The following is a 25,970-nucleotide window of genomic DNA, read 5'->3' on the forward strand; positions in this document are numbered from 1 at the left end:
CGCTATAAATCCACAGCTGGTCACTGTGTTTATGTGTGATTTGTGTGTGTGCTTTGTGTATTGTTGAAGGGAGCTGTCTTACAACCAGATACAGGATCTGCCTAGTTTTGACCACTGCTCCGCACTGCAGGAGATGTGAGTAGACGAACCCCCGGCTACATATGTGCACCAAAATCAATGCATTGCATTTCCCTCCACATATTGTATTTCACTTATGAATGTATGTATTTTATCAACAGAGGACTACAGCATAACCAAATCAGGAGGATAGAGTCAAGCACCTTCCAGCACCTCACCTCTCTAAGAGCACTGTAAGTCAGGTCTTGTTGTCATTTAAAAAAAAAAAATGAAATATTCTCTTTAAAACACATTGTCACCCAGGATACAGACAGGTGACAAATTAATAAAATAAACTTTGAGCGACCTGACAATGGTTCCATCCACTGGGTACAAGGTTTCACTGAAAATGACACCACTTTCCACCACCATTACAACACCTGATGAGGGAACTATCTTTTGAAAGAATGGTTTTTCATCCCTCTAGGAGTGTTCAAGGACTGCCATGGAGCAGTGAAGCTGCTTTATGTTGTCTTTCTTCTTTTATTTGTGTATGTGCGTAGAGAGAAAGTCACTGTTTTGTGATGAAGGGTCTGAAGTAGACACTGTATTATTCCAAAGGGTCAGAAGTTAAAGGGATTGGGAGGCGCTGATCAAGATAAAATGAGATACACTCATGACTCGTTACTGTCATCTAGTGGTGATCAACATACAACACTCAAACAGTCAGGTTCACTTCGCTTTCTTTTTGTTTTTGTCAGTGATCTGAGCTGGAATATGATCGAGTGGATTCACCCCGATGCCTTTGCCACACTTCACTCTTTGATCAAACTGTAAGTAAGAACAGATAAGGAGCAGCCACTAAATCCATGCTTGCTTGCTTTCATCTGGTCCTTCAGCTATGTCACTCTTGTGTGTATCTTTGATTAAAGTTACGATGGATGTCAGAGCCTTGACCTTACACAAACACTGCATACTTAACAGCGTATACCACAAAAATCCTGTTGTCTTTGGCTGAGTTCACAAAGAAAGCAGATATGCATTTAGTGTTTGAAAAAAAAAAAACTTATTTGTGTGGTAATAAGACTCTTTTCATCTCATGCCAATACAAACTGCTTTACTGTATGAGACTGGTTGAAGTATATGCCTAGCTAAGCAAACTTTTGACAGGAAGTGTCATTTGCAAGGAATCCAAGGCCTTTTGTTACCAATGATGACCCAAGGCTATATTTGAAATTAAAATACATTTGTATTCAATGGCTCGACCTGATCTGACCACCCTCCTCTGTTTTTCTCAGAGACCTGACTGAGAACCGTCTCAGCTCAGTCCCTGTTACAGGTTTGGGGAGCCTCACCCACCTCAAGCTGAGGGGCAACACGGATCTATATGAGGCCTTCAGTCCTGATCACTTTCCCCGTATGAGGTAACACAAACACACACCATCTTGCCCCTATTGCTCTTCCTTATTGCATTTCCCAGTATGCCCTCTGCATTTTGGTTTCTCATTCACCAGAAACTGATTTATGATGATGACTTACCCAGGTGTGTGTCCTGTGGCTGTGAGATACAATGCATCCTTTCCCATCCCTTTAATTATCTTTCCTCTCATAAGTTTCTATTAATATCTTCAATTTATCAGAAGCAGCCAAGGTTGACAATAGACTAATTACAGTGCATCCCTGCAAGCCATTCCTGAACTGAACTTTAACAATGAGGAAGCATTCGTCGGCAGCAAGTTAATTCTTGTTAGAAAGATCCCTGAAGGCCTGGAAAGGCGCAGTGAAATAAAACCGGAGAGTGATTTTCAAAGACATAGGAGATGGCAGGTGATCAAGTGGCAATGTCAGCATTACTGTAGAACATTGTCCAAAACAGTAATCCTGGCAGAATGCCATTAAAAAACTCTACACGTACATGTACGTATGCTTCCATTTCCAAGGGTAGTTGATCCAGATGTCGATCAACTAAACATTTCTCTTAGATTTTTCCTACGGATGACGGACAATTTTCCTTAATTGTGCAAACCCCCTGTGTAATTTGTAAGATATCCATTCCCTAATGTGCTTCCAGTGTAAGTGATGAGGGGTGGATCAAGTTAGTGTTAATTCTGTACAGCTTATCTGGAGATAATACGAGGTTTCAGCAATCATATGTAATCAAATCAAGAGGGTAGCTTTAAATGTTCAGACTTGCAGGTACAACATTCCCTAGTTTCACACAAAATGGTCCTTGTGGGTTTTGTCTGCCATCACTTACCCGGCGTTTGCATTAAAAGGGCCAGAATGAGGACAAGGAATGATGATTACAAGAAGTAAAACTGTTTCAGTGTTTCTATTGGCACCTGGCTGTTGTTTTAAGACTTGAGATAGGTTTGCAGACTTCAAAAACTGCAGATCTTATCTTTTAAACGTTACAGAAACAGTTCCAAAGTCGACATTTCTTTAAAAGAGTCCAAGGTTGTACATAAAAAACACTTTCTTTGTGCATCTGTTTTATGTCATCTGTTTTACATCATCTGTTATGACATTGTTTTTCCTGGTCTATTGCCAATATTGCTTCCACCTGTTTGTTACAGGGTGATAGAAATGCCTTATGCCTACCAGTGCTGTGTATATGGTTCCTGTGATAGCTACAAGCCTGCCAGTCAGTGGGACACAGAGCAAAGCAACACTGATGAAGACCTACACAAGAGGACTGTGGCAATGTACCCCATCCACGCTGACACACACTGTAAGCAAGCACACGCAGAATCTATGCAAGCATATATATACAGAATAAAACACATGGCATGCGTCCAATGGAAATTTGAGTCCCATATGTCTTTGCTCACTGCCGAATTATTGACACATGCTGGCTTGAAACATGTCAGAGCCTTTCTGAAACCACTGCTACCTGGCAGCTGACACACGAGTGCTGACCCCTCTATGCATTCCTGTGGCAGGCATAAAATGTAAACACCAATAAACCAAAATTAAGTTGAAATTAAAACCATTAAACTTACACCATTAAAGCTGAAAATAAACAGTTGCTGGGGGAACCAAAGGGTAACAATAACAAATCATGATTAAGTCATAGCATGCCACTGATTAAAATTTATTCACCTTTAATTGTTAGAAAAACAGGCATGATAATCAAATTTCATGCAAGTGCCAATTATCTTCCCAAAATATTTTTTCCTGTCAGTGCAAATGAATGTTATATCACCTCTCTTATTGCACCAACCCCCCACAGCCAGTGCCACACACAATGTAGCATTCTGTGTACACACATGCAGAATATGCTGACTCACTCAGGCTAAAATAAACTCTCTGACAGACTGATTTTTGAAACGAACAATGTTTCATTCCAGATGACCCTGACCTGGAGGAATTCCAACTGGAAATAGAGGAATCCAAACTACAGACCAGTGTCCAGTGCACACCCACGCCAGGTAACTTATTTTACGCCTTCTGTGTTGAAGTTGTTATCAACTGGCTTGCGTATTGTTTTGTCAGGTGAACTTTCAGGAACTATTCACAATCTGTGTACCTACACCTGACCATTTGTCTGTTCGCAGGTCCTTTCCGCCCCTGCGACTCTCTGTTGGGAAGCTGGCTGGTTCGTGTGGGCTTGTGGTCCATCTCGTTGGTCTCTCTCCTGGGGAACTCCCTCCTGCTCCTGTCTCTCTTTGGCTCACCGGGCTACCTGTCACCGCTCCGCTTCACTGTGGCCTGCATGGGTGCTTCTAATCTGCTGACGGGTGTGTGTACATGCACACTGACCCTTGTGGATGCTCTTACCCTGGGGGAGTTTGGCCACCACGGTGCCCGCTGGGAGGGCGGCCCCGGCTGTCAGGCAACAGGATGGGTCTGGGTGTTTGCATCAGAGGCGAGTGTACTGCTACTGACTCTCGCAGCTGTGCAGTGTGGCGTGAGCGTGACATGTGCCCGGGCGTACGGGAAGTCGCCATCTCTTGGAAGTGTGCGCACATGTGCACTTTTCTGTCTCACTCTCTCCCTCACACTGGCCTCTCTCCCACTCATGGGAGTTGGGGAATACGGATCATCGCCTTTCTGCCTTCCCTCACCCCTACCGCCCACATCGTCTCGTCTGCCATCCTCCCTGGGCTTCCCCTTGGCACTTATTATGATGAACACCCTGTGCTTGCTTATTGTCACAGGCTCATACATCCGCCTTTACTGGGAGTTACTTCGAGGAGAGTGCGAGGGATTGTGGGATTGTGCCATGATCAAACATGTTGCTTGGCTGATATTCACCAATGGCCTCCTCTATGTTCCAGTAGCTTTCCTTTCCCTCTGCTCCCTCTTGGGTCTCCTCTCTCTAGGAGAAGAGGTGCTGAAATCAGTCCTCCTACTTCTCCAGCCCTTGCCCGCCTGCCTCAACCCCCTCCTCTTCCTCCTCTTCACGCGTGACCACTCACAGTTTTTCTTCTGGCCTCGCCCCAAAGCATGTCCACAGCTACGCCGGGACCGCACCCTGGACTCGCTGGTTTCGGTGGAGACAGAGAAGAGCTCCTGTTTCGATTCATCAACACAAGCGTCGCTCACTGATGCAGATGCTCTGTACAGTGGGGGGCCCTCTCCCCAATCCCGCCTGGATCCAATCCGATTTTCCCACTGTTCCTCTACTTCCTCTGTTCCTCTCATCCCCTGCCAGATACCCACTCCCGCTGCCAGAGATAGAGACAGAGCAACAGAACGTGGAAGCCTGAATGATAATGAATGTCTGAGGAGTTCGGATCAAGATGTTATTCATAACACTTGTGCTGTCTATCACTCAACCGTGACTCCCTCTCTCACCTCTCATCCATGAACCTTCCAAGCTAGCTGTCTGAATAACTGGGACACTATGGACATTCAAGGACCATAATCGAACGGCAGCAGCAAGACATACTCTGGGTTATTAATCCTCAGAATGAGTCCACATGGAGATCGCCGAGCACTGTAGGGAAGTCTATGAGAACACAACTAAGTGCCTTTGAAAATGGAGAGTGAAACTAACAGTTCCCTTCACAATAAAGACTATTTAAAGGAGACACCACAGTACAGCGTGACTGTTAAAGTAAGGGACTATTTCAGACACTACTCAGTGGATTGCATCAGTCATGGCACAGAAACTACTCAAAGAAAAGTTCTTAACCACATGGAAAATCATGGAGCATCAGACAAATCAATGGTTTAGCCAGGAGTAATTTAGGTAGAACCAGTAGAACTTTAAATGTAAATGTTTTTACTGAAATGTGATCATGAGACATGCAACTTAGGGGTTACAGATTGTTTGGTTATATTTTACATGGAGTTATCTTATTTGTATTTTTAAAAAAAAGTTCTATCCTATTGCTAAGGTCTGTTTCAAAATAAAGGGATTCATCGTCAAGACATTTTACCAGAGTAAGCTAACATTTGTCACTCACAGAAATGTCAATTACTGTGTAACAATGGTTATTAAAATTGTATACTTTATGTGGCAGCAATCTGCAACAAGAAATGGATTGCACATACAGTTCTATATGGTTTACATGATTTTATCTCAAATATGCAACTCTGCCCATAAGGAGGCAAACAGTCATACAGACTGAATGGGATGTAGCTATCTTTCTACAGACGTTAGAGTAGGCTAGCAATATGTACATACAATGTAACTACCTCTGAACTAGCATGGTATTGACTCACTACAGCCTTATGTTTGTCTCCCTTTTTATATGATAAACAGCAAATATATAATTTTATATGTTAAGAAATAAATCCTTAGTTTGTAAAGAAAAACTTGTCATGCTATTTAGGATGTACATACTTTGTATACAACTGGTAAGCATATGTCTGAATAAAATTATTATCTTCATATGCTGTATAAATGAACCACTCTGCTCTGCAACTATTCTGAAACGCACTTCTACACTAAATAAGATGCCAGAGTCTTCTGTGTGATATGTTAATGAAGTTCAATGTTCAAGAAGTGTTCAAAATAAACTTTAATATCACAACACAAACAAATATTAACATACAATTACAAACAAACTTAAAAATGAACATATTTTTGACTTAAAAATACAAATATATACGTGGGGAATGGAAGTAAACCTGCCAACTGAAAAACTTAATTAACTTCTGAGTAGTATAGAGGTGGTTCTAACAAATGAGATGGAAACTACACACGGCTTTTCTTTGCTGACTCGTCTGCCTCCTGTTGTGTATTGAAAGACTCTCTTTTGCGAGACGAAGCTTTCTGATCTGGAGTATTTTCTTTGTTTCCCTCCATGACTCCCTTGAACAAAGACATAAACAAACAATTTCAGACAATGGCAGCATTGCCCATTTATGACCAATCTATAACTCTATTAATATGGAGGTCACAATGTAGTATTAAACAGACTGCAATTGAACAGTAGACAACATTATGTCAAAGAGCAACAGCACCACCTTGTGGGTAAAATAAGATACATTAAACTTAACTAATACAATGCCAATAGCCTACATTGCTGTGGATTAAGTGTTGATAATCATACGATCCATTTAGAATCATAAAACTAAACTGAATGATCGCGTCACAATGAAATTAAACTCACCGTGTTTTTCTGAACAGCGTGTTCCTGTGTCCACTTCCTGGCCTTCTCCATAAACAGTTGTTTGTTGTACTTGAACTCTGATGACTGCATTTAGAAAATGTTAGTGTTTCTTTACAGGCATGGTGAGGTAAGGTTGCATAAATGTATGATTAAAATGCTTTCTTCTACATCTGAAGTACTGCAAGAGCAAGACTGGATTTTCTTTTCTTTTCTTTTTCCTCGACAAGGACTTATGTGCTTCAGTGGATTCTGATAAAAGCCATTGTGTAAAGAATTTTAAAAATGTTTCCCCAAGTGCAGATCATGTTATTTATTCATCAGCCCATTCTAATGTCGCAAAAATGTATTTAATAAAGCACTGTCATCACATCTATATTGATATCACACCATTTATAAACTCAAATTAAACCACCTCAGCATACAGAGATCGTGTATCAAAGTCATGTTACTCTAAAAGATGACACATACTCTAACGGTGTAAATCTAAATACATAATAACTTGTGACTCACTATATCAGCCATGAGTGGGTCATCGGGATTGGGCTCTGCCATGAGCAGCTGAATGGAGGTGAGAACTGTGGAGATGTTTAGAGATGGCCTCCAGGCACCCTGAAAAAAAAATAAAGATCAGGAAACACTGAATCTAATATGCCAGCTGGTGTATAACAAAATTTCTTTACTAGCAGACAGCCAAAACCACATAATCAATGTGAAAAATATATACAGCTTGTTTTGTTCTTAAAATCTTTGACAACCTTTGGTGGGAGTTTGAGGGCATCGTGGCAGATACGTCCTGAATTGTCAATGTTTGGATGGTAGATAGGGGTCAGGAATCGTATGTTAGGAGGCTCAAATGGGTACCTTTGAAAGGAAAACAGCAGTTAAAATCAACAATAACCCAGCTAACTGTTAATTGTGACTGGTAGAAAAAAAAATCCTCAATGATGTTACCTCTCTGGGATCTTGATCTCCAGGGAGAAGAGCCCACCTTCATAAGGAGTTTCTGTTCCACCCACGATCTCTGCAAAGAAGGAGGAGGAGGGAAAACTTATTTCTGGGACAGTGTAGACAGATATTTAGCAAGCGTGTGTTATGACCCAGAGAACAAATGCATAATAATAAATAATCAAATATTTGTTGGGTGATATAGAAAATTGTTCCATCTGGCTGTTATACATTTCAGACCTTATTCCTGGCCTAATTTTATGGCTACCATTGTAAAAAAAAAAAAAAAATGTTTATTGTCTGAATTGTCTCTGGTAAAGTGGGAGTGCACTACATTACACTTATGTTATTTGGCCTAACTTCATTGAAATGAATGGGTGTTTTTACCTCACAAACAATATCGTGACATGAAGAGCATCTTGAATAGTTTCACATCTGGTGACACTGAGTAACGTACGTGCTCGGAGGTCGTCCACCCGCTCCTCCGTCTGCCAGGCTGTGATTCCTGGAGGCGGCTCGGTGCTCAGCATCTGCAGCTCACGCTTCAGACGCGACGCCCTCTGCATCCTAACGTTACACAGCAGCGTTAGAGGATGGACAATGACCTGTCTGGATTCATTTAAAAGTAAAGATAGCCTAACCACAGCATGTCAGTTACTACAGTAGCTTCTTCGACCCCACGTTAGACATGTTTTAACAGTAATTTAGTTTACGACGTAACGCAAGAAGCCCAAGGCGTCTGAATCGGTTGACACAGACGCAAAACATTTGTTGCCAGTATGTTTACCAAGTTAATCTCCGTCTTGGGTGCTGCTAACGTTTACAGGTTAGCAGCCTGTAGCTCAATGTTAACTAACGCACAAGCTGCCTCCTTCAATCATAATGCTACATAACGTCGAGGCTTCAGTGACAAGTGACGAGTTTGTTAGACATGATTTACTTCCTCTTAAATCACACTCACTTACTTTATTATCCGTCTTAGAGCTCACTGTCCACTTTACAGCGAGTAGTATAACCAGATGTTCAACGACGCTGTGATTCCTAATTTTGGTTTTCCCTCTCGTTGAACTTCCTCTTCTTCTGTTTTATAACTGATGCATTCTCGCCCCCTGCCGCCCCCTGCCGCCGAGTCACGGTAAAACAGCAGACCTGTTGAAGCCCTGTCCCAGCATAAAAATGAACTGAGCTCTGTGCATAAAAGTGCATAAACACTCAATTCAGTAATAATTAGGAGATTTAGTTAGATATAGTTGGTTTCAATAGTCTGGGAACACTTTCCAATAGATATGGGTTTCATGTAGGCTAACAGACATGCAACACTGGCACGGCCTTAAACATTAGTTTAATTATTGGCTTTGCACAGTACATGTGTTACATTGTAATCAGTACTGATGTAAGAACATATTCCTCATAATATCATATTTCATTCATATCAAAAAATATATAGTGTATTTCTGTGTGTAACAATGTGCCCCTGAATCAAAGAAATTAGTTACATGGATAGATGTAAAAAGATTTTCCACCCTAAGAGTAAACACCAGTGTGCACAAAAAGCCTCACAATCACAGAAGTTGGGTAGATCATGCAGATGCATCATTTGAAGGCAGTGGCATAGATAGCCTGAAAAGTTATGTAACTGTTTTTTTTGTCCTCCATCCTGACATCAGTGAAGCCAGAGTCTCTCAGAGCTGCCATGTAGGGCTCTGGGCGCCAGTTCTCTGGTAACACTCCCTTTGCTGCAAAAGCAGCCACACTGTCCACCTTCAGTGTGGTCACCATCAGTCCCCCTGGGCAGAGCGTTCAACAGGGAGAAAAATGACAGTGATTGCACAGAAGATCAAAATTAAGAGCAAAACAAAAAAAAAAACAGAGCAAGGAAGCTTTCATTTGGGTGATGAACATCTCTCACTTCTACAATATCATATCCTACCTGGTTTAACTACCCGGTGTATCTCTGAAGCAGCTTTCCTGAGGTCAGGCCAGAAGTAGTAGCAGTTTGAGTGGAAAACTTTATCCACGGTGCTGTCTGCCAGTGGCATCGCTGCTACATCACAGTGATGCAGTGTCACCTTCCCACTTGCCACAAGTTCCTTCATTCGCTCACTTGCCATCTATAAGAGAACATAATATTTTAGGCCTACTATTTCAATAGATAATAAATCTATTAATCTCTAATAAAGTTTGCTTTTTAAATAGCCTACAAAATTGCTCCACTGTAGCAGTTATATCGTTCTTTTTGTCTGTGTCTTTACAGAAAGGCTTGCAATTCACATTTGGCTAATCTAGACTGATTCATGAAGCTTGTTACATAAAAAAAAACATTATGCTGTGCTTCATTTCATTAGGGTAATCTCTTATTGTAACACATTTGATGAGACTGCATTTGATTTGATTTTATTAAGATCCCCTGGTAGCAGCTTCTCTTCCTGGGGTTAATTAAAAAGCCACATAAAATAATCAAACACACATGAAATGAAACTTCAAAATAATAATACAACAATAATTGTAAAAATAATAATTAAAAAAATCTAACAACAAAACAATAACAAAATCAATACAACAATGACATACCAATAACAACAAAAACAATATCAACAATGACAAAATCAGTTATAACAAGACATGAACTTTAAAGTAACCTTGGACAGACCGGGAATCAAAGCAGACTTAAAATAATCTATGCCGTCTGCCTGTCAAGGCATTCTCTTTGAAGATATTTTTTAAAAAGAGTTACCGAATCGTTTGTTTGAACAGGTAGCTTGTTCAAACAAGATATGGCTCTAAGACTGTTTTTTGCATTGAGCGTGTTTCGGTACAACAAATAAGCCCTTTGCAACCCGTCTTGTGTGATGGTTATAAACATCGTGAATATGACAGGTTCTAGAAAAGAAACATATTATTTAAGGTAAAAACATTGTGAAAAAAAGAAAGAAGATTGCAAGACAGCCTATTATTCACAGTCAGCCACTGGAGCTTGGTGTGCATACCTTTGACATTGGCTCTGAGGGCAACCTAAGACCAGATGTGCGGCTCTGTTTTGCATGAGTTGAAGCTTGTGTATGTCTTTATTTGAAGCACAAGACCATACAAGGTGAGTAAGTATCAGTGCCTGAGTTACAAGTTTCATAGTGTGATTATTCAAGTACAAGGAACATCTTTTAATTACTGAAACAGCTCTACCCATTGTGAGAAGTATATGATCAATATGTGACAGTCCAAGTTAGTTTCTCATCAATAGTCAGTCCTAAGAGTTTGACTTTATGGACTTGCTCAAGAGCTGTGTCCTTCATGTATAAGGAGAGATGAGAGATTCCTCCTAAGCATGGAGTTAGAGCTGAGCTGGTTTTTGTTATATTAAGAGCAAGTCTATTGCTTTCGGCCCACTCAGAGACAGAGTCAAGTTCCTTCTGAAGGAGACTATTAAGTTCACTATAACTGTCCATGCATGCACAGTGGAATCATCCACATACATAGTTATGGTTGCCTTATACAAAACCAATGGCAAATCATTAGTAAAAATAGAAAATAATAAAGGACCAAGGCAACTCCCCTGTGGAACTCCACACTCAAGATGTCTAAGGGAGGAAAAGTTACCATTAAAATATACACATTGCATTGTAGAATGTATAACTCTTTACCCAGCCCATGGCACTGAACCCATAAGTGCGTAGTTTTGTTAGTAGAAGCTTATGATCGATGACATCAAATGCTGCACTGAAATCAATCAATACATTACCAATTTTGTCTATTATCCATAAACCTGAGCCATTTCTGAGTCATTTGTGAAAGTGCGGTTGCTGTCGAGTGGCATTGAATTTACACACTTTCCTCACCTGATGCATGTACTCTGAGTAATCGACCCCTATAAGATGGCCTGTGGGGTCTGTTAGCAGTTTGGCTGCTGACTGAAGACCCAAACCCGGGCCATGACCCAGCTCTAGCACTGTGTCCGCAGGCTGGATGCCACACAGCTGCACGGCATTCTCCTCAAGGACCCGGTTGCGTCTTATGAGTAACTTACTGGTCAGCCACCCTGGTATTGATCGTGTTGGGTGGCCCAGCTGCTTTCCCAATTTTTTAGCCCAGGTCACTAGAGAAATATGAAAGAGAAAACATGTTAGCATTGTTTTATTCCTTATTGTTTTTCACAGTTGACTATATACCCGTAATCTATTTCAGAGTCACTTTGCAACTAGCTCAAGTTTTACAAATCTTGTGTTGAATCTTGTTACAACATGTTATTTAAGTAGGGATCAAGGGATGGGTGTGTTATGATACTGGTGGTGGTAGGCCTACTCTTGGTTGGTTGAAATATTAGCTTCCACGCTTCTCATTCTTAGCTCTAGTTTTTTTTTAAGCCTACAACTTGATTTCTTACATAAATGGTCATTTGTAATCTGCTGTATGAGCCAAAAACAAAAGCTTTCAGATATAGGCCTACTATTTGTAGAAATTGTGTAGGTTGTTGGATATTGTTATTATATTCAGTGCTGTTCTGGTATTACTGTATGTATTTACTAATCTTTTTCAAGATTTTATCATAAACCAACATCCAATACAAATATAGGTCATGTTATTCTGTGCCCTGCCCTGGGTTGACCTACAGGCAGCCTGCACAACCAGCATAAAACAATCAATACAGCCGAGGCTTCTCTCTATTAGACACATTTCAAACATACATTGTTCTTGTATGATGTTACTGTAACAGTGCTGGAAATAGCTACGTACTTGTTTTTATCCAGTGAACAGACTCTGGGCGCGAGAGGGAAAGCCCTGTGTGTACCCTTTTGCTGGTAAACAAGGTAAAGTTGCGACAGCACGTTACGTCCGTCGTTGCTGCTACTTCTCTAGACAACACCTGATTCACCGAACGAAGGGACAGTCGTGTGTGTTTAGGACGAGCAGCAGCAGCAGCAGCAGGTTTGTTTTGGCTTCCTGTTCGAGGAGGAGGAGCAGGAGGAGGAGGAGACAGAGGAGGAGCCGCGAGGACTGGATCTGTCAGCGCACGCGCCAAGTGCTACGGTCCGACTCACTTTTCACACTCCAATATTATTATTTTTTTTTAATTATTTTTATGACACCTTTCTTGCAGTTTGCATTCATGTCCCCACCGTTTACAACTATTAAATCTGACATTGAATAGACTTGAGAGTGACAAAGCACGAGGGAAGGACAGGTTTTTTCTGAAGAGGTTATTTATGCACCGCTCCTCTAACTGCGCGTGCAGCTGGATCGGACTCTGATCAAGCGCAGTCATGTGTATTTGGAAATGTCCTCCGCCGTCGCTTCCTCCAATCAGCCTATTTTGCGCACACCCCCAGCAAGGATTATGTTTCTTTCGTTTTCATTTCCCGGAAGGGTCGAATGTAAAAAAAAATATATAGCCTATGGTATGGTTGAGTTTTATTTCCTCGAAAGTTGTTGTCACTCTTCATATCAGATGGAGGTGAAGGAGGTCTAACCCGAAGTTTCTGTCGTTTGTTTTGACGAGTTTTTTTTTGTCAGTCCAGTTTTCTTTTCTTTCTTTCTTTCTTTTTGTTCAGCGGAAGAAAGACTATCTCAATGGAGAACATTTCCCCGCCACCTTTGGTCAAGGTAAGTTAAGGTCGTGTAAGCAACCAGTTTAACAGTGTGTTGTAGCTAATTAAAAAGCAAACAGAGAGCATAACTGTGGCGGTGTTTTTGAGGTGACGCGTTCTAGGTTATAAGTGAGCACACATGGTCATAAACTTCCCTTGTAAAACGTTTGAAATTCTGCTCTTTTGTCATATTGGTGAATAATAGGTGAATCTGTGTGCGTATAAGGACATGTGTGCATGTTTTGCAGCAGGAAAACAACCCTACATCGCCTAGTCGGACGGTCAACATTATTCCCAGTGTGCATCACTCTCCTCCAAACCAGCTTGCATTGGCCAGTCCTATTCAGGAAGACCTGTGGCATCTACCTGGACGACTGCGTGAGTCATACAGTATTCTTCTCTGTCTAATATATGCTTTTTCCACATAACATAATCACGACTGTGTATTTGAATTATGTGATATGTTTATAAGGTATAAACCCATCTCTGTGGGATAAAGAGGATGTTGCCCACTGGCTCCACTGGGCTCAGAGGGAGTACTCACTGCGCCGGCCAGAGAAGGGACGCTTCGAGATGAACGGCAGAGCCCTGTGCCTGCTGACCAAAGAAGACTTCAGACGCAGATGCCCCAGCTCAGGTATGTGTTTTGAATGCAGAAAGAGAGCGTGTGCGATTGGTGTTGTGCCTATGATTTCATTTGCAAACTCTTCTGTAGGTGATGTTCTGTATGAGATCCTTCAGTGTGTGAAACAACAAAGGAGGAGTGTTGTCTGTGAGCCTCAAAACACGTCTCCCTCCCTGGCAAATGGACAAAGCCAGAACCCAGTCAGCTGCAAGATCACCACTCACTGTGTCCAAGACTCCCAGCCTCCCTCAGTCAATGACACCCAAGGTCAGTGTCTGAACATGTGCAGGATCAGTCATCTTGATAACTTACTTTACTGGCGTACCAAGTATGTTGATGTATGGGCAGAATTTCAGACTCAGATTCACTGCAGTGCAAAGGAACTTTATTTGTACAGCACACTTCTAATATACAGTAGGTTACAGTGAAAGCAGAAAACAAAGAAAAATGAAATCAATTGATGTAGAATTCATCTGGCAGTTGCATCTGTCTGTGTGCAGAGAAATATCTAAAAGGTGTTTCACCCCACTTGTGCCTACTTGAGGCGGTAATGGTTGACCACTTCCTAGAGATCAGACATCCTAGAGAGTCATGTAGGGTGTGTTTTTTTCAATCAGAGGAATATATAGTTGATCCAAGGTTGTGAAGCGATTTATAACGGACGGTAACACTTTCAAATCTGTTATACTACAGTGTAAAGATTTAAGAACAGGGGTAATGTGTTCACTTTTCCTTATTAGTGTTAAACTATCTATGCTGTATGGGAAGGAGTGTTAGTAAGAGTATGTTCATATGTCCACACATAATTAATTGCTGGCTTTTGTTGCATATCAAATCAAACCTGTTTATCCTGGTTAAATTAGGGTTGAAATACTTCCTGATTGGCCACACGTGCAAGTGCAAGCACATACAGGAATTCAGGCTTACTGTGTTTGTTTTACTAAACGGGGGGAGACATTCATCCACTTCTCTTCCGTGAACGCCAAACCAAAACCAAACCTTAATCACTACCATCTCTGGCTGTGTGGGCATTTGAAATGACTACATGCAGGTCGTGGTGCGAAAAACTTTAAAGTGCAGCAATTACAGTACTGGAGTATCAGCACTTTGTTACTTTTCATTGGTGAGGACATGTGTCTTCAGGAGAAGACAACAAATGCATGCGTTTCCCATTGGCCTCTACCATAAGAAAAGCTTCCAATTGTCAGAATCTAAAGGTGTAGTGGTAGGTGTGTCGTTGCTACCTGGTAATCAGCAACCAGAGTCCAAAACAATGACTTTGTTCTTTGTATTTCCTTATAGAGTAGTTATAAAACAACCTTCTCATATCAAATTCTGTATAAGACTATTACTAAACCCTTTGATATGAAGTCACTTTTGCTTTCAGTTTAGCTCTTACTCACAGTTCCTCTTATTTCTCTCTCACAGTTTCCCCCACGCTCACCACTGCAGTGTCGGTAGCTCTTGTAACAGCTGTGAGCAGCCAGCCAGAGCGTATGTCACCTCTCAGAGATCGTCCATTGATCTTTTACAATAAACCTGCTTCAGTCACACACATAAGTGGGTATATCACACTACTGTACCACAAATATAGTGACTGGCAGTTTACTGTCATGTTAGAGTTTCTGTTCCTCTCTTTGTTGCTTCTCACTCTCTCTGTCAGAAGGAACAGTAGCTGTCCCTACAGTGCCCCACATCCAGGTTCACAGTCCCTCTCAAACAGAGGGCACCATCCAGGAGCCTCTCAACCTGTCCAGTCGAGAGAAACCAAGAAGCCCAATGCACAAAGCCAATGGCCGTATTCCAGGTACATACTGTATATTGAAAGCTGCACTACAGTGTTCTCTGTGAAAAACATACAAATATAAATGTATGTTATCTGTGAAAAGGTCAACAGCTATATTGTTGCCCAAGCACTGAGTGGTGCCTGGAACTGCTGTGTTCAGGATTTTCTCCTTTTCCCCAAAAATGAATGTGAAAAATGCTTGAAAACTGATCAAACTTTGCACACACATCAAGCATGGTGAAAATGTACATGGGTTTTACACATGCCTGTGAGAAAATGACTCAAATAACCCTAGAAAAGATCAACAAGATACCTCATACCATGTTTGATCTATTGCAACTTGGTAGGCACATGTAACACAGGAAATACTATGGTTTTTAATGTGGGTTTACCTACCCACTTTAAACTTAGTCAGGAAATGTTGCAACCGTGATACTGCTTTACCATGAATATAGTTAATTCTTCAATAGTGTGGCGTATTTTGATGTTTTGCCCTGAATAGGAGGTTTTTATTAAGGGGCTAGTCTTGCTTGAAAACACACATGTAGACAGTGGTAACTATTAATGGAAACATATCAATAAATAAGGTGCTAAAAACAAAAAAAAAACTTGATCACAGTCCGGTAATATTTCGTCAGTGTGTCTTTAATCCTAAATCGTGTTGTGTTTTTAATCATTGCCAGAGTGCAGACTGCTGTGGGACTATGTGTATCAGCTGCTGTGTGACGACCGCTACCAAGAGTACATACGATGGGAAGACAAGGACAGCCTGGTTTTCAGGGTGGTCGACCCCAATGGACTGGCACGTCTCTGGGGAAACCACAAGGTGAGTGCACAGTGCACACTGTAGGTCTGTGTGGTCCATCTGCCACTCAAATGTTTATAAATGTTGACATGCAGGCCGCTGATGGTGTTTGGCCCCTTTTCCACAGAACCGAGACAATATGACGTATGAGAAAATGTCCCGTGCTTTGCGGCATTACTACAAGCTCAACATCATCAAAAAGGAGCGCGGTCAAAAACTACTCTTCAGGTTTTTGTCTCTTTATTGAACTAATTAACTGTCTGTCTTTTCCATCACAGCAGCATGCTAAGTTATCATTATCTTCTCCTCTCTGGCTCTCGTCAGGTTTCTGAAACTCCCACAGGACATCAGGAAACAGCAGCCTTACCCTGCTGAGTCACCAGAACGCACCCCACCTCCAGATGGGGACAGCAGTCCCACACTTGAGCTCAGTGAGGACAATTTTGAGGTTTCCCCTGATCACGCTTCTCCACAGACTCCTCCAATCGATGCCCATGTGAGATAAAAAAAAACAAAAAAAACACAGCAATAATGTACCAAACACAATAAAACAACACAAACCATTACAGAATATGAAGCAGATAGTGTATTTATCTTGTGGTGTCAGCTTCAGAAAGAACAATTATGTTCTTGGGTACATTGGGTGAATTGTCAGTAATGTCTGCACTGTGAGATTGCTTTTGCTTTTGCTGTGAATCTAACACTAATATTAAGGGACAGGGAATACTGAAAGAAATCACATTCAGTTCAGCCAGCATAATAATAATAATCACCAGTACTAAATTTGTCAGGCTTGCTGTACAGTTCATGCACTTATTTCCATACTACTGTATTTACTTTAAGTCTTGCAGCTATGTGATGGAGAAAAAAAATGTGAAATTGTTCCAGTTTGTTTTGTGTTTCTGTGCAGGAGGAGGCAGGAGGGATGCCTCATGTTCACACTAGAATATTCGTGTGAACACTTTGTGTGAGCCAGTTTTTACAATAGTTTGTGCTTTATCATTTTGACAAAGCTTGTTGTGAAGTCAAAAACCTTGGTTTTGAAAATGTTTTTCCTGCTTTGTAAAATAAATATTTTGGTTGTCATAGAAACTTTGTGTCTTTCTTTCTTGCTTGCTCGCTTTCCATCTTCCTTGTTTTCTTTCTTGCTGCAGAGAGGTGACAGTCAGGGTTATAGGACACAGGTAATCAGAAGGACAAAAACAGACATTTCAAAACTACATGGTCCCTTAACTGACATAAGTTTGTATTCATAAAACATAGTTGGTATGCCAGGACAACATGGACATGTTCACAGCACTCTGCTTAGGCCAAGGAAAAATGGTGAAAATATAACAGCAGGGGGCGCTGTGGTAGCATAACAACCTGTGGCTCAGCAGATAAATATACAAGAGGGGGAAATTAGGACATTGCACAATCATTCTGTTTTTTTCATTTATTTAATCATATGAAACCACCGACTGTTATGGAAAGTTTTGTGTCTTGTCAAAGCCCAAAGGAAATGGAAATATTGATGGTGGCGATTGATGTATTTATAGCATTAAAAACCTTTATTTATTTGTCATATAATCCAACTATTCCATTTTCATTAGTTTATAAATATTATGCTTTAGCTGTCCTTTTCAAAACTGAGAAAATTTAGATTTTTCTAATAAAATGACTTGAATAAAAGGTTTTTGAAAGTCAGTTTGTGCTGTACATTTGTTGAGGCCAGACTGATTTAAGCAGAACCAAACGGTGCCAACTTTTTAGCCTTGACACAGACAAAAAGTCATTGATAGAGTTGAACGTTATATCACATGGCCATGACCAATATGGTATGTCTAATCAAGGCTGCTTTTAAAAAGACCCATTTGTCACTGGAGAACTTATTTAACCTGCTTTTACTCAGGCTCTTCACTAAAGTAAGATTTGTGCCACTACACAAATGCTTGATACTGTCCGCGAATAATATATTTAAAACTATTCGAAAAGCTTTTGGAAAATGGCTCCGGGAGTGTCCAGTTGTCATTATGGTGAAGTTCCTCTATCTATCTCCTTCTCTGGATGTGGATTCCTGGCCACCTACCAATTAGGGGTTGCTCAGTGCTTCTTGAATTATGCACCTTGGATACTGGGCACAGCACCCTCTGTTGTTGGTGCATCTGCTGGATCTCTGGTGGCAGTCGCTGTGGTCTGTGGAATGAACCCAAGTAAGAGACTTTCTCAATTGTTCTGAATCTTCTTCTGTTTCCTAAATTGTATTTCTGACTCAAAGTTTTTCTATTTCACAGTTACCATCCGGGATGAAATGCTGAATTTTGCCAAACAGATGAAGACTTTTACACTTGGACCATTCAACCCCTCAATCAATGTGTTCCACTGGTTAGAGCATGTTTTATGCAAACATCTTCCTTCTGATGCACACCAACTGGCTAATGGTCGTCTGGCAGTGGCCATGACTCGCCTAACTGATGGCAAGCACACTGTGATATCTGAATTTCAGTCCAAAGAGGACATTGTACAGGTGAGTTTGCACTACAGGTTTACACCTTATTAATTCAATGGGACCCAGAGCAGTGTGGGAACCCAAAATGAATACTTGTAACTCTTCTATGTTGTTTTTAGGCTCTGCTATGCAGCTGCTTTGTGCCTGGGTACTGCGGCATGATGCCTCCGTCCTACAAAGGAGTTGTAAGTATTTGACGCCCTTCTCACTCACTTGGAGTGCATTGTTTGGCCTGTATCACAACATCTATTGTCTTATCTTGCAGTATTACATAGATGGAGGTTTCACCAGCATGCAGCCTGTACTGCCTGAAACCAGCAATCAAACCTTAACAGTGTCTCCATTCTCTGGAGACACTGACATCTGCCCGGCAGACGAAGATTCCAGGTGGGAGATGGTAGTGAGTGGAGCCACTCTGAAGGGCACCGGTGCCAACACCCTCAGGGTCTTCAACGCTCTTTACCCCATGGCTTTGGAGGTTAGGCCTTATTTGTATCTTACTGGATGCATAATTTTGTTCTCAATGTATTATATTCATGTTGATGAGTCACTGTGAATGAAGGGCACTAACTCAAATACTGTGAAAGAGACTCTGAAGGACTGTTTTGTAACAACTAATTCTGTTCCAGACGCTGGAACAAGCCTACTACAGTGGCTACAAAGACGCAATTCAATTCCTCTTGCGCAATGGTGGGTCAAAAAAACAAAACAAGGAAATTTGCAGAATTCTATGAAAGTCACTCTCAGTTTTAGTATCTACTTCTCTAATTTCTCTCCCACATCTTTCCCTTGTGTTCAGATCTTGCCCCATATGTAATGATCCATAAACTATCCCATGGGCAACTGAAATGTAACCAAACTAAAACATGGATCCACGTGAACACTGCAATAGAGGAAGATGAGGAGATGAACGGGAAAGAGAAGAAAGCTGCTCTGACATCTTTTACAGAAAACACACACATGCAGACGATGAGGACGAGCAACTCGACAGGAAATCAAGCAAATCAAGAACCTCCTCTCCATTTTGACATGATAAAGAATGGTACAGCCACTTCTCTCTTTCTTACACACTCATCCATCCTTAACTATTCCTACATTTTGCAGGACAGCTTTTACCTTCATTGTAAATGTTGTTAATTTCATAATTGAAGCTGAAGGAAGCTACTAACTGCTGCTGTAAAAAACAAAAAACAAAAAAACATTTGTGTTTCAGTTCTGCTGCATTCTTCTGTGGAAGCCTATCTGAGCATGTTTGGACTCCCTCCAAGAGTCCTATCATACCTTCTCTTTCCGGTCATGCTGTGGTTTTACGTTGTACTCCAGAGTGGACAGAGGTGACCAACACAGTAACCTATATAACACAAACAGTAAAAACTGCTAAGGAACAACACAGCCCACATGAGATGACAAATCTCTAGACCATAGTATTATTTGGATCATGCTTATGTTATGGTTTAAGCTAATTAAAGCTTATTATAGATAACTTAATCAAATTCTTCAATTTTAGTCAATGCATTGCAATTTAACTTTGTGTATTTGTGTGTTGTATCTTCTCTGTCTCCCCCAGAATGGAGCAGCTGTTCAGACAGGCTCCAGAGTTGCTTTTTTGGACCTGGTGTAGCATGAGATGTTTTATCTTCTTCGTTTCCAACATATTTGTCTGCACCTTCAAGAGAAACATGATGGACAGGTAAGACAGTAAAGCAGCCTTAAATACATGACTTTACTTTAAAAGTGGGTTGAACTCTTTAAGACGTCTTACTGACTTATTTTGTTACTGATTTTAAGTACAATCAAATGTTTAATAATATGTATCTCTAATACCTGATTGAACTCAGCTGGACTGTTCTTGAACCATCTCTGTGTTTTAGGGTTATGCCCATCATCTTGCTCTTGCAGTGGCTGAAAATTCAGCCTCAATTTGGCGTTCTACAAGAAAAGGGTCACAAAACAGCTTGGAATAACTTTTCCTTTTCTGCCCATTCAGAAAATATCAAGAGTAGGAGTCCTCACTGACAGCGCATCGCTCATCACAGGATTAAACCAAAATGACATTATAAGAGAGCAACTGTTCTTTTATTCATTGCCCTGCAAGCAGAAATGTAAATATGGTATTTAGACAGAGCTTTGAAAAGTTTTGAACGTTGAGTTTTTGTTTTACTTAATTGTCACTTTATTTTATGAAAGCTCGTATAATAATTAAATTTGTTCATACTTTTAAAATCATCTATGTATCTATAAAATGTATCTTTTGTAGGATTTGGTTATTCTATTCATTACTGTTCCTGATCTGTGTCAGAGTAGTTGAAAACAGAAAGCTTGACCTGATGAGCCACTGGGTAATGACGTCTAAGAAATCATAATCTTTCCTTCTGTTGAAGTGTTATTACATACCATAGTGTGTAGATATATCAGCTGATTAAAGTTTGTTATGGCTACTATATAACTTTAATCTTTGAACTTTGTTAGATGTAAATAAGGTAGATTTACCAACAATATCTAATCTCTGAAATACTAACAAACCATTTTACATCTTACAAGAAATGATGTCTCCACGAAACAAAAACAGACAGCTGATGAAAATGTGGATGTCAGCGGTTTATCAGCTGACTTGTGCGTAAAAAATCATGAATCCCACCATTTTTTAGTGGAACATCCCCAGAAAAACACTTGAGGTTGAAGTGGAGTTTCAAATTTAACTGCGGGGCACTTCTCTACAACATTCCCAAGTTTGTGTTCACATGAGAGGTGATAATTAGTCATGTGATGTGCTATTTGAACAATGTACTCATTCACTCCCTGTCTCCTTACAAGTAAGCCCCTCATTTTCAGTTAGGTTGCAGGAATTATCGGGAATTCAAACAAACAACGCTGATGTAATTTGTAACTATGCACAATGATGCTTTTGATGTTTTAGGAGCAGAAATCACTGGCTCCATTGTAATATATTGTAACCTAAATCTAAGTGTTCTTTGAATTCTTTTTGTGACCTCAAATGAATCAATGATGCTGGACTTTATATGTATTTTTATTGTTTCCATTGATACAGCCTGTATGCTTGCTTCAGACTCCATCATGCTGCTATTCATTCAGTCATGAACCACTTTGTTCATGTTTGTTTTTATCACTGTATTTGGGACTGCAATTGTTTGCCTTGCTTCTTCATAAAATAAAATCACCCTTCCTCCTCACCCCAGTTAATTTTCATGTTTTCTCTGGTTCCTGTTCATCATTATTTACATACTGATTTCAGAATGGGAATTTTGACAATTACTGTTTTGGACTGATATATTGTTTCATAATAAACCCACATGTGCGAGCATTGAGCAGTGTGGAGCATGGCACAGCTGGGGTGGGAATTAAACATGTGCTGTGATATCAAAAAGTCTACCAGATCTCTCAGCCAAACCCGGCCTGGAGAGTACACTTCAAACAAACATAAAAACATTGTTTTTCTTTGAACTCCTTGAACAGGAAGAAAAAAAAAAAATCAGAAATGAACTCTTCAATTAATGTTTGAGTTTAGTGATTTGGACTGAACTTTGCACCAACTTTACTGGCTGTACCTGCCGTGCCATCTCCACTGACTGGGGTGCACTTTTAATATTAGCAAAACCTATGAAATACCGATGTTATAAAGCACTAAAAACACTTGTAATAGTCGAAAATATGAGAATAGATCTATATCACTCTGTGTCTGTTTAGCATTAGCTTTTTTTTTTCTTTTTTACCATCATCTCACTGCAGGCACACTTTTAAAACATCATAGACAGAAATATTCATCATAGACAGTAGATGGATGCAATGAAGGAAGAGAAAGGTGCAATTATCCTCAGGCAGAGTTGGATCAAGAATGTTTCTGTTCACAGCTGGTGCCTCAACCCTCAAGATACAGTACACCACATATTCACTTGATCAGCTAATCCACGTTTCACACATGCCTGAATAGAAACGTGTGTTGGTACGGTCCGGAGCAGGGATGGACCATTTGATATCCATGCTCCATGTTCTGACCTTTTCATACAGATGGCCTGTTACCTGTGGAAAGATCCTCTTATATAATGAGTGTGGATGGATCATACGGATAACACACACATCTGCTGCTGTCCTCCACCAGCCACTGATCCAGCTAGTGAACTGGCAGCCAGCTGCATGGCTTTGTCAAGGCAGAGCTGAAATGCAGTGTGGGGTCTGTGAAACTAAAACATGATGTGTTTCATATGTTTAGGAAAATCACAAGTTTAATGATCTTTCCTTTCCTTTCCTTTCCTTTCCTTTCCTTTCCTTTCCTTTCCTTTCCTTTCCAAAGAAATGGTTGTGGACTACGGGAGGAAGGACAACAGGATGCTTAACGTGTTTTATCAGACTGTTGTGGCCAGTTCATTATTTTTTGCTGTGGTGTGCTGGGGTGTGGGCATCAAGAAAAGGGATGCAAACAAGTTTAACAAGCTGATAAAGAAGGCCCAGTCTGTTGTGGGGGTGAAGCTGAGCACTCTGAGGACAGAGTCCGGACAAAGTTCCTCAGGATCACTGACAACACCACCCATCCCCTCCATAAAACACTGGACAGTCTCAAAAGTACAGATACAGACTCCCCCGCTGCTCAAGAGAGCGATATGAAAAATCATTCATACCCACTGCAATACAGCTGCACAACTCCTCCGTCTGATTCATTCACCATAAGCATCCTGGACCCAGCACTTTTAACCTTTTAATCTTTTATACACACCTTTTATCCACATATTTATTATTGTGTTTTAATACACTATATGTGTTTTTATGTATTTTACCTAAGTGTTGCGTAATCTGTGTTGTTGTCTTCATTGTCATGTATTTTCTCTAAATTTCCCCTTGGGGATTAAATAAAGTATTCTATTCTATTCTATTCTATTCTATTCTATTCTATTCTATTCTATTCCTCTCCTCTCCTCTCCTCTCCTCTCCTCTCCTCTCCTCTCCTCTCCTCTCCTCTCCCCTCCTCTCCTCTCTTTCTGGACTATCAGAGTCCATGAAAATTTGATTTGAGGAAATGAATGACATGGCTAAAATTAGAGCACTGGTGGCTGCTGTCTCTTTAGTGATGATACCTCTAAAGGTACATGGCCTTTTCACTAATCCTCCTGGCAACAGGGTGAACAGAGCATATTTGGGTGATTTGAGAGCACATGAGCAGGTTGAGATTTCAGAAAACAAGACCAGGTCAAAATCTAGTATGTGGCTGGGCCACCTATGGTCAAATCCTGATTTACATAGTCTGACAGAAACACCAAACACATACTTTTTACAGTGGCCTATGATGTTGAGAAAGAGAGAGAGAGAGAGAGAGAGAGAGAGAGAGAGAGAGAGAGAGAGAGAGAGAGAGAGAGAGAGAGAGAGAGAGAGAAAGAGAGAATCAAAAGGAGACACGATGAAGTACATAATATAATATATAATCAACCAGTCAGTCACCTACATTCACAAACATGAGGCCTGACCTGCTGTTGCAGTCCAACCAGTAAGGTTCGGGCTGCTTTGCATAAGAGGGAGCAGAGAGATAAACAGGGAAGTTGGCTTATATACTGAAATAATATCAAAGCCTCACTGGCCCTGATCAATGAAGATGGATCACTGAGGAGAAAAGAGGATGACCTTTGAGACGATGACGAACAGTTATGACCTTTTAGATATGGTCTCCATCTGACTCTGTCATGCTCTTTTTTTGACGTTTTTCTTTCTTTACTTGTTCAAAACACTCAATAAAATCATAGAATATCGTGTTAAAATTACAGCAAGTGTAAGCAGCTCTCTGAGTAAGATTTCATGGTGGGTGTTCTGTGAAAAAGATCCTGTGCTATCAGATGACAAGTGCTTAAGACATCATATGGCAGGAGGGATGTTGTTGACGTCTGTTTGGATCTAGTTCAGCCTGAGAGCGAGAAAAGAAAAAGGATAGAAGATGCTTTTAAAAATGGCTCAGTAGGTTAAGTACCTGCAAGACCATGGGATCCAGCAATCTGTGACATCATGTGACACAGAAAGCTTGATAGAGTGCTGAATGCTCCGTAGTTAGGCTACTTATGTGAATAAACTTTATCTAGGTCTAATTTTCTCTGGCTCCTCCTGTCTAGATGTCAAAGTGTCCTTGAGCAAGAGAACCATTGGTTCCAGTGGTTACGCCAATGTCTGAATTGTATATATATAATATGATGCCCTTTGGGTAATAGCACTCAATGAATGTAGTCCATTTAGTGCATTTTCATTAACTAATTTTCAGAAGTATAACAAATGACAGCCTGAATAAATGAGTGGAAAAGAGTGAAGGATGCAGACTCTTCTTCTAGTTCATGAGCCTCATGAGTCACACCATGTGTATCATGAGGCTCCTTCTCACCAGGTCTAAGCCTGATTTAACAAACTAGGGTAAGTTTTGGACCATCATATCAGACAGCACCCTTCATCATCATAACAACAACGTGGGAATCTTTATAAGTCAAATAGTAGGACCATTTCTATGCCAAGAGGCATTAAAAGTACCCTAGAGGTACCCTCACCTCCTACCAGGCCATTGCATAAATAAGATTTTTTTCTTAGCAATTTTTTTGCCTGGTTAAATAAAGGTTGTTGATGATGATGATGAGAGGCTCATGGTGGAGAATCTTACCAACACTCATTATATCTTTTTTTTTTGCTTTAATTTGTCATAGCCTAGCCTACATTAATATTCAAAAATATGCCACCTCAAGTCAATATTGTCTGTTTGGTGCTCTACACACACATGTGCCTACTGTAGACTAGTAGCTAGTGGCTTATTTGTGTGCACGTATAAGGTTAAGGTCATGGTTAGGCTTCTTTCAGGCTACAGTTTTTCACAATTGTTCAAACACATTTTTCGAATCCTCCTGTCCTTTTCTCAGAATTGTCAACACAAACTCTTTTCTCACACTACATTCACAAAACTTCTGAATCTTTTTGCAAAAACCATACCATCGCCTCAAAATGATTTTACCTCAGCCGAACAATGTTGTCAGATCTAGCTCTAATCGGTCAAAAACAGAAACAGTATGAGCAGTTACTAGGCTACACACTACACCAAAACACTGCGCATGCGCGAGCCGGTGTAAGCCGGAAGTCAGGTGGAGG

The 25,970-nt window shown here is 40.6% G+C and overlaps 5 protein-coding genes across 10 annotated transcripts in view; 3 read left to right on the forward strand and 2 right to left on the reverse strand.

Annotated features, from left to right (window-relative positions):
• lgr6 (leucine-rich repeat containing G protein-coupled receptor 6) overlaps positions 1-5,900 on the forward strand; it is a 38,710-nt gene extending 32,810 nt beyond the window's left edge. Inside the window, exons 12-18 of the mRNA XM_085782131.1 lie at positions 70-135; positions 240-311; positions 819-890; positions 1,356-1,481; positions 2,634-2,788; positions 3,408-3,488; positions 3,615-5,900. Coding sequence (XP_085638257.1) covers positions 70-135; positions 240-311; positions 819-890; positions 1,356-1,481; positions 2,634-2,788; positions 3,408-3,488; positions 3,615-4,870 — 1,828 coding nt within the window. The 3' untranslated portion in view covers positions 4,871-5,900. The remainder of the gene's footprint in view (positions 1-69; positions 136-239; positions 312-818; positions 891-1,355; positions 1,482-2,633; positions 2,789-3,407; positions 3,489-3,614) is intronic.
• On the reverse strand, positions 5,562-8,674 carry ube2t (ubiquitin-conjugating enzyme E2T (putative)). Its single transcript, XM_085782142.1, has 7 exons — positions 8,534-8,674; positions 8,026-8,135; positions 7,575-7,644; positions 7,379-7,484; positions 7,134-7,232; positions 6,624-6,707; positions 5,562-6,322 (listed from the first exon to the last, which is right to left on the reverse strand). Exons 2-7 carry the CDS (start codon positions 8,132-8,134, stop codon positions 6,206-6,208), a joined length of 585 nt encoding a protein of 194 aa, XP_085638268.1. The 5' UTR covers position 8,135; positions 8,534-8,674; the 3' UTR covers positions 5,562-6,205.
• A 220-nt stretch (positions 8,675-8,894) lies between these two features.
• LOC146984728 (uncharacterized) lies at positions 8,895-12,532 on the reverse strand. Its single transcript, XM_085782143.1, has 4 exons — positions 12,297-12,532; positions 11,402-11,658; positions 9,499-9,679; positions 8,895-9,355 (listed from the first exon to the last, which is right to left on the reverse strand). Coding segments are annotated over exons 1-4 (633 nt in total). The 5' UTR covers positions 12,298-12,532; the 3' UTR covers positions 8,895-9,161.
• On the forward strand, positions 12,515-17,455 carry etv7 (ETS variant transcription factor 7). 4 transcript variants are annotated; one of them, XM_085782134.1, is made up of 9 exons: positions 12,515-13,163; positions 13,399-13,525; positions 13,620-13,784; positions 13,863-14,039; positions 15,201-15,332; positions 15,436-15,579; positions 16,242-16,384; positions 16,491-16,591; positions 16,688-17,455. In XM_085782134.1, the coding sequence occupies exons 1-9, from the start codon at positions 13,131-13,133 to the stop codon at positions 16,866-16,868; spliced, it is 1,203 nt and encodes a 400-aa protein (XP_085638260.1). In that variant the 5' UTR covers positions 12,515-13,130; the 3' UTR covers positions 16,869-17,455. The 4 variants fall into 4 exon arrangements, with proteins under 4 accessions (XP_085638260.1, XP_085638259.1, XP_085638262.1 ...); XM_085782133.1 differs by having other exon boundaries at positions 12,530-13,163; positions 13,396-13,525; XM_085782136.1 differs by lacking the exon at positions 15,201-15,332 and having other exon boundaries at positions 12,542-13,163.
• Positions 17,456-18,220: 765 nt separating this feature from the next.
• On the forward strand, positions 18,221-21,862 carry pnpla1 (patatin-like phospholipase domain containing 1). 3 transcript variants are annotated; one of them, XM_085783122.1, is made up of 9 exons: positions 18,221-18,555; positions 18,637-18,869; positions 18,971-19,036; positions 19,117-19,329; positions 19,481-19,541; positions 19,744-19,893; positions 20,065-20,185; positions 20,419-20,541; positions 20,723-21,862. In XM_085783122.1, exons 1-9 carry the CDS (start codon positions 18,348-18,350, stop codon positions 20,865-20,867), a joined length of 1,320 nt encoding a protein of 439 aa, XP_085639248.1. In that variant the 5' UTR covers positions 18,221-18,347; the 3' UTR covers positions 20,868-21,862. The 3 variants fall into 3 exon arrangements, with proteins under 3 accessions (XP_085639248.1, XP_085639247.1, XP_085639249.1); XM_085783121.1 differs by having other exon boundaries at positions 18,224-18,555; positions 19,651-19,893; XM_085783123.1 differs by having other exon boundaries at positions 18,227-18,555; positions 19,651-19,893; positions 20,839-21,862.
• Positions 21,863-25,970: the final 4,108 nt, after the last annotated feature.

This window comes from Trachurus japonicus, chromosome 7, assembly GCF_045865225.1.
Source record: "Trachurus japonicus isolate A0001 chromosome 7, Traja_1.0".
In the NCBI taxonomy this organism is placed as follows: Eukaryota; Metazoa; Chordata; class Actinopteri; order Carangiformes; family Carangidae; genus Trachurus; species Trachurus japonicus.